General features: G+C 53.3%; 6 protein-coding genes across 6 annotated transcripts; 1 reads left to right on the top strand and 5 right to left on the bottom strand.

The window, feature by feature from the left end:
* Nucleotides 1–135: 135 nt before the first annotated feature.
* Nucleotides 136–1,570, bottom strand: nodC-1 (N-acetylglucosaminyltransferase; the record flags this gene model as incomplete). The annotated part of the gene is made up of 5 exons (XM_032023902.1): nucleotides 136–325; nucleotides 379–489; nucleotides 541–972; nucleotides 1,027–1,470; nucleotides 1,530–1,570. The coding sequence occupies 5 exons, from the start codon at nucleotides 1,568–1,570 to the stop codon at nucleotides 136–138; spliced, it is 1,218 nt and encodes a 405-aa protein (XP_031879307.1).
* An 807-nt stretch (nucleotides 1,571–2,377) lies between these two features.
* On the bottom strand, nucleotides 2,378–2,812 carry CGGC5_v001775 (uncharacterized protein; the record flags this gene model as incomplete). The annotated part of the gene is made up of 1 exon (XM_032023901.2): nucleotides 2,378–2,812. The coding sequence occupies one exon, from the start codon at nucleotides 2,810–2,812 to the stop codon at nucleotides 2,378–2,380; it is 435 nt and encodes a 144-aa protein (XP_031879312.2).
* Nucleotides 2,813–5,973: 3,161 nt separating this feature from the next.
* Nucleotides 5,974–6,414, top strand: CGGC5_v001774 (uncharacterized protein; the record flags this gene model as incomplete). Its single annotated transcript, XM_032023900.2, has 1 exon — nucleotides 5,974–6,414. One exon carries the CDS (start codon nucleotides 5,974–5,976, stop codon nucleotides 6,412–6,414), a length of 441 nt encoding a protein of 146 aa, XP_031879276.2.
* A 1,435-nt stretch (nucleotides 6,415–7,849) lies between these two features.
* On the bottom strand, nucleotides 7,850–8,665 carry CGGC5_v001773 (uncharacterized protein; the record flags this gene model as incomplete). Its single annotated transcript, XM_032023899.2, has 3 exons — nucleotides 7,850–7,856; nucleotides 7,919–8,051; nucleotides 8,161–8,665. 3 exons carry the CDS (start codon nucleotides 8,663–8,665, stop codon nucleotides 7,850–7,852), a joined length of 645 nt encoding a protein of 214 aa, XP_031879340.2.
* Nucleotides 8,666–10,832: 2,167 nt separating this feature from the next.
* Nucleotides 10,833–11,930, bottom strand: CGGC5_v001772 (putative 1-aminocyclopropane-1-carboxylate deaminase; the record flags this gene model as incomplete). Its single annotated transcript, XM_032023898.1, has 2 exons — nucleotides 10,833–11,688; nucleotides 11,746–11,930. 2 exons carry the CDS (start codon nucleotides 11,928–11,930, stop codon nucleotides 10,833–10,835), a joined length of 1,041 nt encoding a protein of 346 aa, XP_031879311.1.
* A 1,058-nt stretch (nucleotides 11,931–12,988) lies between these two features.
* On the bottom strand, nucleotides 12,989–14,294 carry CGGC5_v001771 (Taurine hydroxylase-like protein SAT17; the record flags this gene model as incomplete). Its single annotated transcript, XM_032023896.1, has 2 exons — nucleotides 12,989–13,879; nucleotides 13,974–14,294. 2 exons carry the CDS (start codon nucleotides 14,292–14,294, stop codon nucleotides 12,989–12,991), a joined length of 1,212 nt encoding a protein of 403 aa, XP_031879391.1.
* Between the last annotated feature and the right edge of the window lie 229 nt (nucleotides 14,295–14,523).

The raw sequence follows: 14,523 nt of genomic DNA, 5'->3' as shown, positions 1-14,523 counted from the left end.
GGGTATCTGTCCTTTCCTCTCGTGCGAAATGCCATCTAGTACCAAACGCCAAAAAGCCATTCTGAAGGATCCGTCGCTTTCCAAACCCAGTGTCTCTAGTCAAAGCCAATCATTATCAACGCCCAAGGTCTTCATTCAAGCGTTCTCGTTGCGGGTGCCCCAGGCCTCGGTGCTCAGGGTGAGCCAAGAGTAGACGTCGACAACCGGGTAGCAGATGTCGAGAAGAATGGCAGCGCCAAGGTGGCCCTTCGCCCAGGAGTAGCGGCGAACAAAGTCGCGGTAAGTGGCGATCATGGACAAAAGGTACCACAGGCCGACGAAGTAGCTGGTAAAGTATGTCAGTACATGATCATGCTGGGAGACGTCGGTGGTACTTACGCGACGGGCGACTTCTGGTAAACGCCAACGATGAAGGCGATGATATGGACCCAAGCGATGATGGGGCGAAGCAGGCGCTCGACGAGCTTGCGAGCCATGTAAGGATGCTTCCTACGAAGTTATCAGTACAACATCATAGGTAGCGCGGGAGATGAGACGTACTTGTAGAGCTGGAGCAGACCAGGCTTGTAGACGATAGTCACCAGGAAGGACTGAATGGCGTTCCGCTGCCAGCGGACCATCTGACGCAGGAGGGCGCTGTCGCGCATGACCAGGGTGGTAATCTCCGCCTCGGGAGCATTCTGAATGGACATCTTCCATCCCTCGGTGAGCAGCCAGCGGGTGATGAAGACGTCGTCACCAGTGTTCTGACGCTTGCCGCACCAGTACTCGTGGGTGATTTCGTACTGGAAACGAGGGTCCTGGGCGATCTCGGCGCGCATCATGAGGGTGCGACCGACGAGGCAGAAGACGCTACCATCTGCGGCGAATCGGACAGCCTGGACATTGTTTTGGTTCTCGAGAGAACGAAGAGAGGCAACCTCCCAAGGGGTGATGACGTTGGGCTTGCGGCGGGCCACGGGGATATGGGCACTGGAAACCTGGTGAGAAAGGATGACAGAAGATGGAGAGGCGATTCAGACATACCTCTGCTTGCCAACAGCGCCACCGACCTTGGGGTCCTCAAAGGGAGCCAGAAGGTGGGGAATAACCTCGTACTTCCAGAAGGCATCGTCATCAACCAAGGCGAGAATCTTGCCCTTGGTGTGCTTGATGCCAACAAGCAGCTGCTCGCGCTTGTTGGCGACATCGGCAGTCATGAGGCTGATGCGCTCATCTCCCTCAGTAACCACGGGGCGAACTAGATCGTAGACGCGCTGGAGGTCGCGCTCAATGGTTACGATAATGATCTCCTTTGGCTGGTTCGCAAGCCACAGACGAAGACAGTCCGTGAATTCGTCAGGAGTGTTGATGGTGGGAACAATGATGCTGACATCACTGCTGTTGTAGGTAGGCTCATCGGGGAGAGGAATAGGCGTGTAGGCCTCTGCGAGACGCTTGGTCTTGTCCTCCTCTAAGAGGTAGTACATCCTGTGAACAAGCAGGTGAGTCTGAGGAAGGCGCGCTGGAAGAGGTGAGGGGAAACTTACCAGAGCCCGCCAAGAGTATAACTGGCGATAGTGGCGACCATGATTGTGTTGGTGGATGTAGGTGTGTGTCCTTGTCTTGAGGTTGTGGTTTGTGAGTTGTATGGGAGAGATTTGTTTGTTGTGGTGGTTTGTGGGAGAAGAAGCTTTGGGTGGTGACTGCGACGCAAATTATTTTATTAAGAGAGTGGTGAGTCTGAAAATTCACCGCGTGGGGCAGGGTGAGGTGAAAGAAATCTCTGTTCAGACGGTTCTCACCTTTCAGGAAGTAGAGGCGCGCAAAGAGGAAGGAACGAACCCAGTGCCTGGAGTGAACAACCTATGTGTGGTAAATCCAATGAAAGGATGACAATCTTTTGTAGAGTTCTGGGTGATTCCACGTGATCTTCAAATCTTTGCTTGAATTTTGGATAGTTGGAAGTTGTAATCTTATTTGGCTTTGACAGCAGAGGTTGATAGAAGTGAAGGCATCTACATATTGGCCCTGCAAGGCATTATTACCAAATGTGGGAGTATTGGACATGATGCTGGAGCTTTCGACCGGTCATCGGGCATGTTCAGTTTTCTGTAGCATCCGAGGAAGATTGAGAGTTGCCCAATTTTATTCCAGTAGAGAGTGATAATGTTTATTTGTAGACCAATTCTTGGTTGCCGGTCGTCCATGTTCACAGAATGTCCTCCCCAATTCCCTCAAGCGGGCCAGGTTTGAACTTGCGTTTTCAATCTTCCCTTATTTGAAAAGGCAATTCTGGCCTGGTCATTGAGAGTTAGCTAGTTTCAAGGCGGTTATCTTCAATCACGTTCGTCGAGATGTAAGCCGCTCAGAAGGAACTCACGACTGAGGTTGCAATTCACCCGCCGGTGCCATCTCCCCGATCCCAAACACGGAAAACCCTCGCAATCAACGCCGCTTCCTCCTGCCTCCTAGCAGCGCGCAAACGCCGTTGCAATCGTCTCCACTTCCAAACCACAGCGGCTGCCACTGGAACGATGAACAAACCAAATGTCTTGAGCTCGTCGTCGCCAAGCTTGGGCACCAAATCTGCAAACTCTGCGCTGTGTGTTCCGAACAGGCCGCCGATCCACTTGCAGACCGCTCGCTCTCTGAAGATATTCGAAGCTGTGAGGTTCTCGGATTCGCTGCCTGCATAGGCAGGGAGGAAAATTTGCAGTAGCTGCATGAGGAGAAGGAGCTCTTTGACGGCAACCACCATGACGCTCTCCGCTTCGGATTGTGGGAGAACAGCGTCAGGTATCTCAGACCCAAGGCCGTAGAGCGTTATCATGAGATCAAGTGCAAGTAGACCGATGGTCAAGCACTCCCATAGTTCGAGTTGATGGTTGAGATTTGCAATTAGAGGCATTTATTATGGAACTGGCGTGGACGGAAGATGTCACCGAAGGCTTCGCTCAACACTTGTGAAGTCGCATGTGGATCAGCAATCAAGAGGCCTAGACACGAGAATCAATGTGACGGGCTTCTCTCCTAGAGATGCGTAATATGAAATGAGCTTAGATGAACTCGTGTGACATGCTCATGAGATAGATGATCCACCAAGATGCTGACTTGAAAACTTCAGCAAGAAGACACTTCGCCGTTTATCAATAACACCCAATCATGCGCTCACAAGCCCCCGTCTCTCAGGCAAGACCCAATACAAGTAGGAAATGGCCACTGTAAGCTGAAAGAACGCTACGTGAGTCGCATGGGGGAGGTATGCCTCTCATGGGAAAGTCTTTAAGCATGCGGTTTGTCGTTGGATGACTGAGGTCAAAGACCCATTCAAGCTATTTGCCAAAAGGTTGACATTGGCTCCCATGTCTAGAAAGGTTAGCGATTGCCTGTATTCTCCTCGAAGCCACGATTTACCTGCGTTTCTCAGCTTTGCTTGTTACTACTTCTGGAGAGTATTTCTCTGTCTTCTCATTTATAAATTTATTGATTATTCGTGAGACTAATTCTTCTTTTCTCTTTTCGTTATTTTCACGCTATCTGTTCTTGTCCTCGTTGTTCTTGATGTTTGTCGCTGCTATTATAGTCCTCATTTTTATTGTCGCCGCATTTGCATTTTCGTCATTCTTCACGTCCTTGTTGTCCTCAATGTCGTCTAAAAGAGAGTCTACGGGTGATTTAGGATCGCTGTAACCTTGGAGTACCCTGTACAAAGCTTCGTTGATATTGGAGCCTCGGAGGAGACACCAGCTGTTTCGATTGATGCTTCTAGGTCAGAGTTCAACAATCTAAACTGTATTCTAGCTTTAGCCTATGGAATCCATTCCCGCTATAGAATATGCTTCACGCTTAGTACATAAAGCAGCGCGTCCCCGCTTCCACTGATTGCTCTTCTACACCCGATTCGAAATGTTTAGCCGCGACATCATGGATTACTATCGATCTACCTTCAGTGCCATCGTCTGGATGGACTCCTTTCTCTTCTTCTACTGGGATATTCGGCGATATGGACCGGTCGATGCTGAAAACATAGAGCGCCTGATCATAGACTATTTCAAAAGCAAAGTACCTAACATAACGTCGAGCCAGGACCCCTCATCACGGGATACATTGCTATGCCATCTTATGCGATCACTGGCATGTCTTCTAGGTATAAGGTCCAACCCGCATTGCGCTAAATAATGCGCTGACGTGCCGCAGGCTCCAGAACCGACCTGGAGCAGGTAGATAGTAGGTACGACTGGCTGTTGCTCGAAGTAGGCGAACCCCGTCGTTCGCGACCATATGTTGATTGGCTGGCCCTGGAGCCCATCATTTACCGGCAACTCGCCCCGCATCCCGGAGAAAAGGTGTCCGACCTCATATAACACATGGTTACATCCTACGAGCATGGTAGAAATGAGCCACTTCAGTGGCTTAATACATGGAAGGGAAACCCGTTTCTCAACGAGTTCGGGCATGCGCACCGGTCAGATCATTGGACATTGCCGCTCCCAACGCATGTAGATCGGATCTTGACTCTCGCCTGGAAGTACGGATCGGAAAGTTTCAGGTGCAAACGAAATGGGTGCCGAACAGGCAACTGCCAGTATCACATTACAGGATTCAATCTATTTCCAACGGCGAGATTGACGGGGAACGCATTCCGCCTTGTACTTCAACATACTGCCAGCGGGGACATGGCGCAGTTGAGACCCTATTATAACCACGATCGGTTTTGCATTCCGGCCCATGGCTTGTCCCCCGATGGTTACAAGTTCTGTGCCGACAGACGCACGATTAACCTTGGTAAACGCATCTTCACAACTATGCTCTTCTGGGTCGACGAGATGTGCCGGACAGGCCGATTGCTGTCCTTCTGCGATATTTTGGACCGGCGATTCGAAGAATGGCCTCTTTCGGACACAGAAAACACGCTGAGAGTGAATTATGAGTTGTGGGAAGCGATAAAGAACTTTGGCCTGCGACACATCTCAACAAAAGGGGAAGTCTGGAGCGACGGGGTTGATACTCCTACCAAGTCTGAGACTCTATCGCTGACGGGCTAGCTGAGAGAAGGAACGGATCAGAATGGGAAAGGCACATCAGATATTTAAATCGGAGATAGGCCAGGCAAGGATTTGAATATTTTACGTGTTCTTGAGATCTCAGCTGTCTTTGTCGCACTCAGAGTATTTTTCTCGTCAAGAGAGTCAGGCTTCCGTGCCTGCCTATCGCGACACCAGGGTTAGCGAAGGTTTCCACCACAAAAACGCCCACCTACCTAGGTACCTCTTCGGTCAGTATAAATCCATCATACGTACCTAGCCCTTCCTTCTTGACGAGCATCGTCTTCTTCGTCTCCTTCTTCCTTGGCCTCCTTCTTCCTTCGTCTCCTTCTTCCTTCGTCTCCTTCTTCCTTCGTCTCCTTCTTCCTTCGTCTCCTTCTTCCTTCGTCTCCTTCTTCCTTCGTCACTATCAACCGACAGGATACCCCTTGCCTAAAATGAGTTCTATGCGATGGAGTGACACGTTTCTCTTCTTTTACTGGGACATCAAACACTACCGCCCAGAGCACGAGAAACGGGTAGACGTGCACATCAGAAACTTGCTGCAGGAGCTTGCTCGTTCCGCGTCTGAAGATCGCGCGCCTGACTCGTGGGACGATGTGCTCTACCGTCTCATGCGGACCAGATGCGGTCGTTGAGATGCCACCTAGGTAAGCAAACCAGCTTGAAGATTCTGACACAGGCGCAGGCCAACGGAGGAAGGGGCTGACGCAATACAGGATCCAACATTTCCCCGGCCGCGATGCACAATTTCAACATATGGCTCGATAACACCAATCTTACGAGCAGTCCAGAAAAGCCATAAGTCGACTGGTTCAACATCGAGAAATACTACGACTCCCACGAAGCGGAAACCGCTACCCAAGACGTGCTTGCCATCCTGGAGGAGATGGATGCCGCTGCTCACCGGGCCGGCCCAAAAGTCAACTGCTTCAAACCCATCTCTATGTGGTACCAGAACCCTGTCTTGTGCAAATTCACAAAAGCACAAATAACCAACTCGTGGACGGTGCCCCTCCCCGCGGACATGGAAACGATTGTGCGGTTCGTCAACCCGAACTTTAACGCCGACATTAGCAAGACTGCCTCTGTACACCCTCTGATCACAGGAAACGCCGGCCTCAAGTTGCATCTCTGTTTAGAGAAGGATCAGGGCGGTCTGCAGCCGTGCGACGTAGTCCGGCTGTCTCTCAACCGGTCACAGCTTGCTGTCATCAATGCCGCTGCGATCAACCTGCTCAAGTATTGCTTCGCTACCGTATTGCGGTGGGTCGGGCGAATGTGCGCGGAAGGCAAGCCCCTCCCTGGTCCGGGCATTTCAAAGCTTCGACTAAAGAGTATTGAGGAAGGCACATTCTACAGGCTAGGTCCCGAGAAAGAGCTATGAGAGGCCGTGAGGGAATTTGGGGTCCAGCGCGGACGGGCAGCCCAGAGAAATAACCAGTATCGCGCCGCGCTGTCAGAGGCAGCAGCACCCGCTGAAACCCGAACCTATGGAAGAACGAACGGGCTGAAAGTCTGGCCGGAATATCCAAATAGGATCACCTCTATGTACATCCATCCAGGACAGGCCACCGCCGTGCTATGACTTAAGAGTCTTATTGCTACTGAATACACCTGACCTTTTCAAATTACAGAAACAGCATCCTTGACAGCTCATATCCTGAAGCCGACAACGAGGCGAATACTGGAGCTGCGTAAGATCATTTCGATCCAGACACCCTGCCCTAACACGGACTCCGACCAGCCCCAAGGCAGCTTTACGACCATGTCTTTGATGGATGGCAGATGAGCCACAAAGTCTTGCAGGAGTACGGTGACACACTTTAGAAACCACAAATGATGACGACAAAGAGCGCAGAAAGCTGTCCTTCAGGAGGTCCATGGCAAGCGAGTGGGGATCAAAGATTGCTCGCGCCAAGTGATTGAGACCCCTCGCCGGTGTCATAGGTCTCTCAATCGGGTCCTTTGTTGTTTTCTTTGCCTGCACAAGGCTCAGTGATGCTTTGTGAAGGTCATGGAGGAGAAGATACGCGTCGTCGAGGTTGCAGGAGCAGACGCCTGGTGAGCATGACTTACGCGAAGCGAAGCGCGCCATTGCTGCGGCGACAGTCGAGGCGGAGAACGAAAGAGCATCAAATGACGGGCTAGCGCGAGGCATCATCCGGCTGAGTAGGCTTTGCCTGTCTCTCGAGTGCGCGAAGCTTCGTCATGTTGATCTAGGAAGCCTGGCCATTGGTTTCGTGCGGTCGTCATGATGCTGCGGCTGGAAGCACCGCGAGGCGGTTGAGCAAACTCTTGTACACTGGACAGAACATGGCAAATATCACGTCGGAAAGGAATGAAATGCATTTGTGAGGTCTGGCTCTGTTTGCTATCGAGTACTGTCTATGGATCCGTGAATGCGATGAAGGAGTATTAAGGGTGGTGTGTCCATAGGAAGAGAATGAGCCAAATGAAGTCTGCGTGGTCTTGGCGAAGGCTATGTGCCCGAGGCGAGAAGACATCCTGTGGTGACTCATTTGAGGAGAAAAAGGGAATGAAGAAAAGGAAAAGCAAAACGTAAAGACGAGGCTGCGAAAATCCGATCGCCGTCCAGTCCACCGAGTCCAAAACGTCGCAGCATCCTTCTCTGGTCCCGCCCATTGCAGAAGTCGAGCCACCCCAAGTCGCCTTCGATATCGTCCTGGTGGTTGTATCTTCAAGGTCATGGCCCATGTGTGTGGTTGTTCGTGCGCTAGTCTTGAGAGTCAAGGTCCGCGGACTGACTGCTGCTCTCGGAGAGGGGTATCATCATCGTGTGAAGAGAAATGGAAAACATTTCAAAGACTGGAGAAAGCTGTCAGAAAGATTTCACCAGTGAGTTTGAAACTCATTTCCATCAGACTTACAAAAGTTTGTCATGTTTGATCATCATGCGGATGTTGCTGTTGATGGGCATGACATTGCGTGAAGTTCGCATGACTGAGTGCAGGAATGTTGCGAGAAAGTGCATCGAGATGTCTTGTGACTCTTGCGACGCCCCTGAAATTTAGCGGTAGAAGAAATGCTGAGATTGAATTCGCTGGCTCTGGAGATCATCCCCAACGCGTCTGCGGTCCCTTGATACTATCACGCAAGAGATAGCTCTTACCGTTGTGGTCAATCTGCTTGGCGGGGCCGATGTGGCACTCTTCCTTTGACACAACCTTGAAGTCGAACTCTCTGCTGAAGACAAGGAGGGATGACTGGGATTCGGAGTTGGGGATGAGATCCGCAATGTTGTTAGCAATCTTGGCCACGGTGAAGTTCTCGCCCGGGTTGCACTTGGGGTGAAGCTGTCCAACGTGGGGGAGGACTTGATTTTTGTGGTTCCTGACAGGAGGTCGGAAATGGTCGTTCGCCTCAATGTTTTTTCCATGCGCCCAGAAGTTGTAAATGACGTAGACCGCTCCTGGGTTGCCATCATTATCGATCCGGACAACAACTCCAAACTTAGTCTCTTCCCATGGACTTTCGCGCATGTATGCGTCGTTGAATGGCTCGCCCTTCTTGGGCCAGCCGTTGGTACCATTAAAGACACGCAGAGATCCAATCTGGGCGAAGACAAAGCCTGTCTCAGGAGGGGTGAACACATGGTCGGATCCGGTGTTAATCATCTTGATGGGAATTCCTGGGTCTGTGTCGCAAATTTCAAGGCCGATGTCAAGATTGATTCCGAGCAAACTGTGATGAAGTCGCTGTCCGGTGTGGTTGTTGGGGTTGAAGCCATGAGGCAGAAGGTATACCGGACCAGGATCGATGCCATAGCCAGTGGTATGGCATGGCCGCCGTGAGTTGCAAAGCCGATGGGGTGGAACTTTTTGAACATCATTTCCATTATCCAATACCACTGAGCTCTGGGGCCGGACTGAGTGAAGTTGGTGTTCTTGATCTGCATCATGCACTGTCGGGGAGTGAGCTGCGGGTTGATGATTTTCTCAACTCTCACCTGGGCCCGCCTGCCATCGTATGCGAAAAATTCCATGCGAACATTCCGGTCCGGAAACGTTTCGGTTGCTAACTTACGGACATCGGTTGCATTCCATTGAGTATTATTGTCGACTTCTGTGGAGAGGGACTCAAAGGCTGACAACAGTTCTTCCGTCAAGATGGGGTGTTGAGGGCCTGCTGAACGCCGGTCCGAGACCGAATCAGTGGACATGGAGGGCAATGTCTTGTGCGTGTCTTGTTCGTGTTCGATTATGACGAGAGTGATAGAATGACCTGACCTGGCGGCTCTGTAGAGTGCAGAGAGAGTACTGAGGGATTTCGGAATGCTCTCCGGTTGTTGCGCGTGCGAGGAAAGAAGGCGGAGAAGATAGCAGGAAGAGCGGCTCTAAAATTGCATTCATCAGCTGCGTTTAAAGAAAGATGAAGAATAGAAATTCGAATTCAAACATTGTTGCTTTCTCATAGTGAAAACAGCTGGATTTTGTGTCTCACCTTTTTGTGTTCCTGAAGAGCGAAGTTTGCCGTTGGAAGGGCAGGAGTGACTGATGGACAAAGGTACCTACCTTGATGTGGCATAGGGCGATGTTCACACTAGCGGTACTCCACATCTAGGGAAACTGGTCCGCTTTCCTTTTCACCTTGTTTACCTTACCTTACCTTACCTATGTGCGGCACCTTGAAGGTACTCTCTGGTACGTGTCGGGATGACTATATTGCGACACAGCAAGAAACCTGCCTAAATTCTAGGCGCAAGCAAGTAAACGCAATTTGTGCTAGGTACTAAGCAAGGTTTCATTAGTAGAGAAGGTGGGGTCAATGTTACTGCGCCGTCACTACGGCAGTACGCTGGATCTTAGTGCTAGCTAGATGTGAATCCCATCACGATGCCGGCAAGACTGTTCTAACGGGCCCGCATAAGGAGCCTGAGCGCTGTCTATACTCAGTGCGGTACGCGAGACATCGAGAGGGCAAGCGAGGCGCTGCTCGCCAGTTTCTATAATTCACCTTTCGAGGAGACTCGCAGTGAATGTCAGCAATCCCGCGAACGTGAGTCGACAGCAAATGCCCGTCTGGTGAGTCGGTATCCACTCTGACTTAAGCGCTGCTGCCACACACAACAAACCAAATACTTCGGCAACGAGAGCAACGAAAACAGAGAGCAGGAGCAGGGAGTGCAAGTCAGGGACAGTGACTCCGGGGGCCGTGGGCCGGAAGGGTATCCAGTTCAGATGGGGGCAGCGGCCAGGTCTGGGGGGTTGGCTTTTCTTTTTATGCTTATCTGATGTCGTTGGAGCTCTCGTGTTCTCACGCCACGCACACCCTAGGGTTCATACCACCGTACACCAACCTTAATACTCCTCTCCTACGTACATGAAAAAGTCTCTAAGATAATATGATTCATCACTAGTCGCCGTCCCGTTCCAGTGACTTGATCCATGTACGCTGTGGTAAACACTGAGCTCCATTGACGACCAGACGACTTTCTCATGGAAGCGCAGCCATGGGGTTTGGAACGCCTCAGTGGGAGGTCTCAAGCTGTCAGCTGGACCGGCGTAGGTAGGTCTCTTTACTTGGGGGTGACGACTGCGTTTGTACAGGCCCTTCGGCCATCAAAGGGCGTACGACGTCTTGGGAAAACAACGCGTGCCGATTTCTGGGTATCGTAGGACACATCGTTTGTCAGGCCATTCTCCCTTACTTCCGCTTTGTGTGTCGACGTGCATATGCGACGAAGAATGACGGACACCGGCGAGTAAGAAGGGCAGGGATCATATCAAGTACGGGAATCGAACCGGCATTGAACTTCAGGGGTATTTCGCATTAAGTCATTATTTACATGCCAGAGTAGGCGTTGAGGGCAAGCTGTCCGCCCAAGTGCGCGTACAACACATTGCTTCCCGCGGGAATCTCCTCGTTCTTGATCAGCGCCATCATGCCCGCCAGACTCTTGCCCTCGTACACGGGGTCCGTGATGAAGCCCTCCGTGCTCGCGCCGAACTTGATGGCGTCAATGGTCGTCTGGTCCGGCACGCCGTAGATGCCGCCGTGGAAGCGCTCATCCAGGATAATATCCTTCTCCGTAATATCGCCCTCCTCAAGTCCAATCTTCGCACCCGTGTTCTTCGCAATGCGCAGCACCTGGTCAAACGTCTGCTTCACCGTCGCAGACGCATCAATACCAATAACCTTCCTCTTCGGCGACGCGCCCGTCTTCTCGGCCAGCTTGAAGCCCGCAACCATGCCGGCCATGGTGGACCCCGTGACGGCGCAGACGATGACGGTGTCGTAGAAGACGCCGGTCTCCTTCTCCTGGGCGACGACCTCGAAGGCCCAGCGGGCGAAGCCGAGGCCGCCGAGGGGGTGGTCGGACGCGCCGGCGGGGATGTAGTAGGGCTTGCGGCCGGCGGCGGTGAGCTCCTCCTTGAGCTTGGCGAGGGTGTTCTTGTGCTCGATGCCGAAGGTGGAGGGGTCGAGGCGGACGTCGGCGCCCATGAGGCGCGACAGCTGGATGTTGCCGACCTTGGCGTAGACGGGGTCCTCCCACTCGACCCAGTGCTCCTGGACGAGGGCGGCCTTGAGGCCGAGCTTGGCGGCGACGGCGGTCACCTGGCGCGTGTGGTTGGACTGGACGCCGCCGATGGAGACGAGGGTGTCGCAGCCCTGGGCGAGGGCGTCGGAGGCGAGGTATCTTGGGGGATGTGTTAGTTCATGGGAGCTGTGAAAGGGGGGAGAGGGATGAGCTTACTCGAGCTTGCGGGTCTTGTTGCCGCCGTAGGCCAGGCCGGAGTTGCAGTCCTCGCGCTTGGCGTAGACGTTGACCTTTCCGCCGAGCGCCTTGGAGATGCGGGGGAGGGGCTCGATGGGCGAAGGGCCGAAGAGGAAGTTCTCCCTCGGGATGGAGGCGAACGGCTCAGGGAGGACGGCGGCCATTGTGAGTGTCTTTTGTGGAAAAGGGGTATCAAAGGAGAAAGGGAAATGGGATGCTGAGTGAGAGAGACATGATCAAAGACAGCAGTGACCAGAGGCCGTCTCTTAAATAAGACATTGGCGATGTCGTGAGGAGAGCGACGTCGGATGGTTGAAGGCCAAGACGTGAGAGCTGACTCGAGGGGCAAACGCGGGCGGGTGGATAACGATGGCCCACCGTTATCTGCAACGGGATCATGCAGGCCGCTATCGATAAAGGAAAGCTAACGACTTTAGCAGAGAACTGATGGCCATTACATCGTTCGATTTCTTTGAATGAAGGTTATGACAATTATTGTTGAGTTGTCGGGTAAGAGACCAAGCTAAAGGAATTTGTCCGGGTATGATTTGCAGCAAAAGCAGAGCAGCAATGTTGATGCCGTCGTGTAACTCGTCGTTGCTGCTGCCCCTCCATCAGCGCCTGTAGGGGACTTTTACCCCTCCAAAACAGTGACAAACATGCCCCGCAGACGCTTTCGCGAAATTTCCCGGCGGGGTCATCGCTGTCGCAGCAGCACGACGAACCCCGCGATGGCGCGACCGGAAAACCACGCGATTGCCAGGAAACTGGGCGGGGAACTCGGGGAACTGACTTTGCCGCCGGTTTCCCGTGGCGAACTTCGCCGAAGTAACGGAATCGGAGGAGTTGCCCGGCGGACGGAATCCAGAACGCTGCCCTTGTCACTGGCCATCGCGGGGCACGATTTGTCTCCATGTCATTTCGTTCGCAAGTCGTATTCACATCAGCATTGACATCTCACTATGAAGGTTTGAGGATGCACTATGGAATAAGGTGAAGTGCCCGGCGAGTCCGACAAGTTGTGTTTAACTGTTTTGTTCATTCAAAATTTGCTACTCTTAACATTTTGTATGTTCCAAACACTCTATGAGTGTTGGCGGCGCAAAGACACGTTTTCCCTCATCTTTCTTTGAAGATGATCACACACCATGATACGCTAAAAGATAATGCATCATTCTGACAAGACACAGACCGCTCATGCAACACCACACACCACAACCATCTACTCGGCGTCAAGCGGCGCCGTGGGAGGCTGGTTGTTCACCTGGATACCACCGCGCTTCTTCTCCTTGCTATCAGGGAACGGCAGCGCCCACCCGCCCTCCGTCTCGGGCGTCGACAGCCACAAACGCAGCAAGTGGCGTCTCGGCGCCGGCGGCGGGAAGTCCTTGTACTCCGTCCTGGCGTGCAATAAGTGCGCATTGCTCAAGAACTGAATATCGCCCACCTCCAGGATCATGTGCAGCGCGAGCTTCTGGCACGTATCCTCGAGCGTCTTCAGCGCGTGCAGTTGCTCCGGGCTCAGCGGCGGGATGATCCCCTTGTCCGAGAACCGCGTCAGCGAGCGCACGTAGTAAGGGTCCCACTTGCAGTAGACGCGCTGCTGGCCGCCGTTCTCGATGTAGAAGACGGGCTGGCGCGTCCACTGCTCCTGGCCCTCGGAGACCTCGCCCTTGCGGTCAAAGTACCACACGGGCTTGGTCAGCAGCTCGGCGACGTCCGGGTGGGCGCGCTGCAGCTCGTTCCAGACGGCGTGGATGCTGACGAGGTCGCTCTCGCCGCCCTCGGCGGCGCGGTGGACGCACAGCAGGCCGACGAGGTCGCCGTCGTCGGCGTGGAAGAACTGGCGCGCCGTGGTGCGGTAGATGCGCACGCGGTCGATCTGCGTCGGGTCGTCGCCGACGTCCTTGACGTGGCCGAGCACGTGGCCGCGGCCGTTCTGGGACACGAAGTAGCCCAGGTACGTGCCCAGGCCCATGTAGCCGACGGCGGTCTTGTGCGGGCCCCATTCCTGGGCTGGGAAGCCCTTGAAGAGGATGAAGCCCTTGCCGTTGATGAGGTCTTCGCGCAGGTCGGTGAGGGCCTTGCTGAGTTTGGGGAGGGGGAAGTTGCTCTGCGGGGATGAGATGTTAGTATGGCTGTTGGGGAAGATGATAAGATGAAGGCAACTGCTAAGTGGCGTTGCCGGGGTTGGATCGACGACTTACCTTGGAGATACCGGTCAGAGGGGTGCCGCTGGCGATGAACTCGTCGGATGTGCGGCCGAGCTCCTCGACCTCCTCGGGGGTGAAGCGGTGCGTCCACTTCTCGGGGCTGTTCTCGAACTCCTCCTTGTGCCAGACGGTGCGGCCCGTGATCTCCTTTGGGAACTCCTCGTACGGGCGCAGGACGTCGTAGAGGGGGTTGTGCTGTCCCGACGTCCTGATGCCGTCGGGGAAGATGTCGCGGGGAGCGTCATCATTCTTGCCCTTCCAAGGGCCGGAGGAGCTGACCTCAACAGGCTCGTCGACGAGAATACCCGGCGCCATGGTTGCGTATTGAGTACTGGGGTATCAAAAAAAAAGAGAAAGAGAAGATGTACAGTGAGGGGCAAAGTTGAGTATCTGATGCGAATGCACCTAGCAATTTGGAGAAGGGAAACACACTTATAAGTATGAGCAGAGCCGGAGATCGAGTTTGTTACCCCTCATCCAAATTTTGACACAAAAAACTCTCTGACGTCGCACGGGGGCCTTGCGCCCCTTTATCGCCAGCGAA

The sequence above is a fragment of the Colletotrichum fructicola genome (genome assembly GCF_000319635.2).
Source record: "Colletotrichum fructicola Nara gc5 chromosome Unknown KSG_Nara_v1_contig01, whole genome shotgun sequence".
Lineage (NCBI taxonomy): Eukaryota > Fungi > Ascomycota > Sordariomycetes > Glomerellales > Glomerellaceae > Colletotrichum > Colletotrichum fructicola.
This window is presented reverse-complemented; position numbering and strand designations above follow the sequence as displayed.